The sequence below is a fragment of the Amphibalanus amphitrite genome, unplaced genomic scaffold (genome assembly GCF_019059575.1).
Source record: "Amphibalanus amphitrite isolate SeventyFive unplaced genomic scaffold, NRLGWU_Aamphi_draft 002313F_arrow, whole genome shotgun sequence".
In the NCBI taxonomy this organism is placed as follows: domain Eukaryota; kingdom Metazoa; phylum Arthropoda; class Thecostraca; order Balanomorpha; family Balanidae; genus Amphibalanus; species Amphibalanus amphitrite.
This window is the reverse complement of record NW_024883785.1, coordinates 12,694-18,894: the sequence shown is the minus strand read 5'-3', so window position 1 is coordinate 18,894 and position 6,201 is coordinate 12,694. Positions and strand designations below refer to the sequence as shown.

At 47.0% G+C, this 6,201-nt stretch overlaps 1 protein-coding gene across 1 annotated transcript; it reads left to right on the top strand.

Annotated features, from left to right (window-relative positions):
• The first annotated feature begins 219 nt into the window (after positions 1–219).
• On the top strand, positions 220–2,463 carry LOC122376794 (myogenic factor 6-like). The gene is made up of 2 exons (XM_043356739.1): positions 220–957; positions 1,276–2,463. The coding sequence occupies exons 1-2, from the start codon at positions 654–656 to the stop codon at positions 1,626–1,628; spliced, it is 657 nt and encodes a 218-aa protein (XP_043212674.1). The 5' UTR covers positions 220–653; the 3' UTR covers positions 1,629–2,463.
• Positions 2,464–6,201: the final 3,738 nt, after the last annotated feature.

Sequence of the window (6,201 nt, the reverse complement as noted above, 5' to 3'; positions counted from 1 at the left end):
AATGAGCATTCGTGTTTTATTATCCGTGTTGTCCTCTGGGAGAGGCGTATGCTTTTTAGTGTCTCATTATTATCGTGAATTTATTTGTTTTGATTATGAACACAACATGATGCTGCCAGGTCTAATTTGTAAAAGTAGCGTCTGTCTTACATAAAACAAAATTACAAATACGAAATCACCAACGAATCTGGACTATATCACCCCCTCCCTCTCCACTTCCAAGGCACATCATATAGGTCCCTGTTTAAGCCCCGCCCCGTCCCGTGCCGTGGACCAATCAGCGCCCCAAATTCCATGGGGCGCGCGCCGGCCGCCACACCGCTGAGAAAGACCTCAACGCCGCCACCCGACTTCAGGGCACTAACACCAGAGCAGCTGCGTGCGCGGGTACTCCTGTTCTTTGAAGTGACGCCGTACTTACGTGCTAGAAACCTGTGCTGGAACAGCGTGATAAGACAACTGAGTCTTTTGCCTGTTTTGGCTTGTGTCGTGGCGTTTGAAATTTTGGAGCCTGCAGCAGCGAACGTGGCTCTTTGAAGGCGTCAGCTCTTCAAATATCTGCCCTTCAATCTTCAAGGCAACATCCCTTCGTGAGATCAAGCGGCTTTCACCGAGGTCAAGCTCGTGCCCTGGTGACCTGGCAGTGACCTGTCATGACCTGGTCACTACCTGACAGTCCTGACAGTGGTGTTGTGCTGGAGGACAGATTCATCTGCGCGACTGTTCCCACCAAGACGTTCAGCATATCCAGCAGCATGACCAGCCCACGGAGAGACACAGGTGCTGTGGTAAAACATGGTGAACGGCTCTACCGCGACGTGCGGCTGGAAGGTGGACAAGTGGAAGAAGTTGATGCTCCACAGCAGCAGCAGGATGCTGAGAATGTGACGTCTCTGGTCAAGGTGGAGAGTCCTGGCAGCTGCTACGATATATATGGCGAATTCACGCTAAAATCAGGTGAGATGAGTGAAAATGTATTGATTTATAGCGATTTCGTGGTAAATATGGAAAGATGTTTATAGCTGACTTCATATGCATAACGCTCAAGATAAGGAAATATTTCAAAATAAAGCAAAGCACTCGTGCTCTGATGACTGAAATGAACGTGTTTTTCATCGTTTGACATTAATATTTATTTTATTTGTAAGGCATTCTGCTTACTTGTGTCGACCCAGCTCCTAATTACCCATAACTGTCATCGGGCATCATTCGTTAGTTTTATCGTTGTCGTTTGCATAACTATCTTGCTAATTATGTTTCATCATCTCATTTCAGACCCCGGAGCCGACTTCTCCGCCGGAAGTCCGCCACTATGCAGTCCACCGTGCTCTATCTCGTCCTCCTCCCACTCCTCCGCCCCTCTACCTCCTCCCTCCCGCCTCCTCCCGCCCTCTCCCTGCCAACCTCCTCTCTCCAAAAAGCGGTGTCGTCGCGCGCTGACTGACGAGGTCTGGCGCCGTCGAAGAGAAGGAGCCAACTGCCGAGAAAGACGAAGGATGCAGAGGCTGAACGAGGCCTTCGACCTCCTTCGGCAGCATCTTCCACAGGGTAGTGAAGCGCAGCTGTCCAAACACGAGACTCTGCAAATGGCAATGGAGTATATTGCAGCGCTGCAGAGGCAGTTGTGAGTGTGGTGTTGGTGGTTGGGTTGGAGGGAGACGTAGTGAAAGGGAAGGACTCGGTTGGAACGGTTGTTAGATTGAGGGGCATTTGATTGTGTGATCATCAGGTAGGCATTGCTTTGTGTTAGTTTGGTGTTCATCAGTGTTTCATCTTTTTTATGGAGCTGAACTATGAGACAGTGTGATGCGTTAACTAATGTTGTGCCGCCTAGCTCAGGGATTGATTCGTCGTCAGACATTGCTAAGGTAGTGCTTGTGGTGACTGCTAGCTAGTGAGGCTGAAACGGTTGCGTGGTGACCAGGTTTCCAGGTGAAACGAAAAGGCTTCATCGCAAAGCCTTTTGACTTCACTAAGTGAATCGTTCGTCGGTGGGTTTGTGTACTTCTGAAGTTACCATGGCGACAAAGATGCTCAGGAAATTGTACCTGAAAAGACTAGAGGACATACATATTACCGCTCATGAAACTGTCAGACTGTGAACTGTAGATACATATTCCTTTTTAGCAGTGCCAGCACATGGTGGCACTGACGCTATTTACCTTGCAAAAGGCATCCATAAATCGGAACCTCATTTTGCTCAATATTTCTCTGCGAGTGCAATGCTATTTGACAGTGCCTAGAACACGACGTAGAAATGAACACTTGTCCATGTTTGTGTTGCGCTGTGATCTCGTGTCTGCCATATATGTGCCAGCAAAAATGTTTCCAGGAAGACATCCAAATTGATGTATATTATTGGAGAGGCGTTTCAGATGAGAAAATCATTTTTAATTTGGTGTTTTGACCAAGATCTCGTTGTAAGACGTACTTTCGTGCTAAGTGTTTTTTTTTTTCATTACGTTTGTGTGCATTGTATGAATACATTTTTAAAACATGGAAGCATGCTTTTTAAATTTTATGAGGGGGCGCGACTATTGAGAATACTTGAACGCATATGAACATTTTTCGCGTGGTCAATCGCAAATAAAACACCAACCGAAAACCATCCATAGCTATTAAAAACAGCGTGAACGACAAGTAGACTAGGAAAGATCAAATGAGTAAGAACAGTGCAGCACACAACGAACTCTACAAGTTGGATTGTACAATGCACATATCTCGTCAAACATCCAACACATCTCGCGAATGGCCCCATGTCTTTCGGATTGATGTGTTTGAAATGCACTGCAAATCATATCACGGAAATCAGGCAACTGAGGAACACAAATGCAAGCATAGTCGATAATCAAGATGCCTATCGAAAAATGTGTAGATCGTTTGCCTGCAGCAATTCTCCTCACGTTTGTATCGGGGAGACCGGAAGCGCAGATCATCCCTTCCTGTCACGTAAACATTTAGCAGAATTTCGATTTTATTCATTTATCCTGTCGGGTGTACGTACATGAAACAGAAATTCGCTCTTGTGCTTTGGTGAGAAGGTAAGATGAAGCCTCAGATCCTGCAATAAATGTTTAATTTGTTTTCTTATTCAATCGTAATTCTTTGCATTCAAACTAACGCAAACTACTTTTACCCGTACGCCTCGTAAAATTTAGAGGGCACATTGTCCTTCCCCATCCTTCTACTATATTTCTCTTTTTCTTTTCCTTTCTTTTTTTCTTTTTTTCTTTCTTTCTTTCTTTCTTTCTTTCTTTCTATCTTCTCTCTCTCTCTCTCTCTCTCTCTCTCTCTCTCTCTCTCTCTCTCTCTCTCTCTCTCTCTCTCTCTCTCTCTCTCTCTCTCTCTCTCTCTCTCTCTCTCTCTCTCTCTTATTCACTATTCCTTCTCCCCTCTTTTCCCTCTCCGTCTCTCTCCGTCTATCTCTCTCTCTCCCTCTCTCCTTCTTCTCTCTTTCCTCCTCCTCTCTCTTTCCTCCTCCCTTCTCTCTCCGGTCTCGTAGCCCAGTGCCTCGGTGGCGGCGGCAAGTCAAAGGCACCTCCCGGGTCGGTGATTAGCACATACCTCTACGGAGCCGCACGGCGGCGGTGGTGGCACCCTCCCCCCCCCCTCCCTCCCCATCGTCGACAGGTGACCGCGCGTGCTGGTAGGGGGAGGGGGGGGGGGGCGTGAGGACCAAAACAGCCCGGCAGGTGACCAAGAAACTGGACTAAGCCGTCCAGACGTTAACCCGGTTTACATAGCATATTTGACGAGGCTCTAGCTCGTTAACCCTAGAACGCCTAGGGGGGGGGGGTTGTATCAACCCCCCCCCCTGAGGTTTTTTCGAAGTGCACGCTAAACGGCTTGTCGTAGCGGGCTGAAATTTTCAATACCCTCTGGGGCAACCTTTGCGCATCTTTAGCCGAAAAAAATTGATCGGGTCATGTCAGGTCACGGAGTTATGACGTCATAAGAGGTACAGCCTCCGGCCGGATTTTCACAAACTGAGTGCCAACGCCCGAGGTTTCCTGCCGGTGGTACGGACATCGGTTGATGGATCGTGATGAAACTTCCCATGCATGTTGGGGCAAGTATTGGCTATCATATGGTATAAGAAATTTGACCGGGTCAGGTCAGGTCACGGAGCTATGACGTCACAAGAGGAACAGCGTCCGGTACTATTTTTGAAAAGCGCCCGAACCACTATTTTGCTAATTCTTGTCACCTCAATGGGAATATGCAGCAATATTAGCTTCTATAGGGAGCAAATGGACCTCCCAAATCCAAAAATACAATCAGATTTCAAAAATTTAAATTTTGATTTTTCGAATTTCTGCCGCCGACTGTGACCTTGCCGACTTCCGGCGCTCCCAACGCGCCATTTTTAGAGCTAGGGAAACGAAATACATACCAAACGATAGAGAATTGATCAAGGAACACGATAGTGAAGGTTTCAAGTCGATATCTCTCACCGTATTGCCGCAATCGCCGCCGAAAGTTGAAAAAAGTCTATTTTTCCGAAAATTTGACCTTTGACCGGTCAAAAGTAGGTCAAATGTTGACCTAGGACCAAAAAATATACCACCAATCGCGAGATCTCGTTGAGAGCAATCCGTTGGTTTTTTCCGCTAAGCTCTACGACCTTCCGTTTCGAAACGCCAGGGGGGGGGGTCGTAACAACCCCCCCCCCCTGGTCGTTCGTGTTATGAGAAATGGCCTGGTCGTGCGAGGGTTAATTTGGCGATAATTTCGTTGCAGTGGTTTTCAAATATTTAGAGGGGATCATTTTGTAAATTGTTAAGCACCATTGGCATCTTTTGCAACATCACGGACGGAGATATAAGCTTGCAACAAACCCTATGTAAACGCGTCTGTTGTGAGCTTATTGGAAACTTTGTTTGGTGCTTTGTGGTTAGCCGGCTGACTCTCGTCAGCCTTTGGTTACGAAGGGTTGGCCTGAGCCGGTTTTATGGTCTTTGATCGTTCAAACTGATGCGTTTTAACTGCTCCCGGGAGGTAAGTGACCCTTAAAATGTGTGGAAGGATAAAATCCTCTTGGTATTCTTAGATGGCCTGGAAAAGTCGTCAGAATGCTCAATAATGACAAATATGTTATTATCCGCATAGTCTCAAGTTATTTCTTAACGCAGCCAAGTAATTTAGAGTAAAAGATCAAGGATGTTATTTGGCAAACCACTTGGCCACAACAGCCACATCACACCTAAAAGACGGATTACTCTTGGAAAATATCACAGCATTGATTGCCTGCAGCACGACAAAACTTGCGAAAGAATCCTCACATAGCTAACTGGTATGACCAAACCCGGAGCTTCTTGAAGGCGAGTGCACAGTTCTCTCTCCCCATCTTGCTAATTTTGTCTTCTCCAGCCAGCAGTCATTGCAGTCTGTGACACATCCTAAACCTGACTGCCCCGGGCAAGACCGCGAGACTCATGTTTCTGACCATCTTCATTATACAAACCGTCTCGGTCGGCCTGCCGAGGGTCAGACAGGCCAGCCGAGGTGAGGTTAGGTTCGCACCGGTAATTGGCTGTGGACCAACGGGCGCGGGACGGGGGCGGGGGGGGGAGAGGCGCCGGAACCTCCCCCTCCCCGTGGGGGGGGCGCTTACCGGAAGCTGACTGCCGTGGGAAGATGCTGCCCAGTGATTTTAGCCGACAGGGCCAAGGGCATGTGCGTGTAGGGATGACCTTGACACGGGATAACTTGAAGTGAAGCAATTCCTCAACGAATGTGGGATGCTATTGCTAAGGGATTTTAATTTCGCTAAATATGTACCTTTTGCTGTGCATTAGACGACATATCCAACAAGTGTTTCATTTAACCCACAAATCTATATAAAATAATGTTTTTTATGTTACCTCAAAATCGTTTAACAGACACGTACCTACCAATAACATGTGCTTGTTTTTCTTCAGTGCTCATATCCCATGCAGTTAACCTGCACCAAAAGGTGACATTGCGTCTCGTCATCCGTCAGCAATCTCGACAATTTCTTACAGATTCATTTCATCTATTTTTCTTTCAAATTTTGTGGATCAATGCAATACACTTCATGTGAGGCCGTTTCCTGGTTACCGACCCAATGCCAAGAGACTCACTATCGATCCACTGCGGCTAGGAAGCCCTGTTCGGCTCTTCTGTTGACGTCAAGCGGCTAGTAATTCTCCAGGACAGTAATTGTGTGGAAAATCAGCC

Excerpts from the sequence above, each read along its gene's own strand:
- LOC122376794 (XM_043356739.1), top strand. The coding sequence starts at position 654 with ATGACCTGGTCACTACCTGACAGTCCTGACAGTGGTGTTGTGCTGGAG. Across the intron at positions 958-1,275 it reads CGAATTCACGCTAAAATCAG|ACCCCGGAGCCGACTTCTCC; the intron begins GTGAGATGAGTG and ends ATCTCATTTCAG.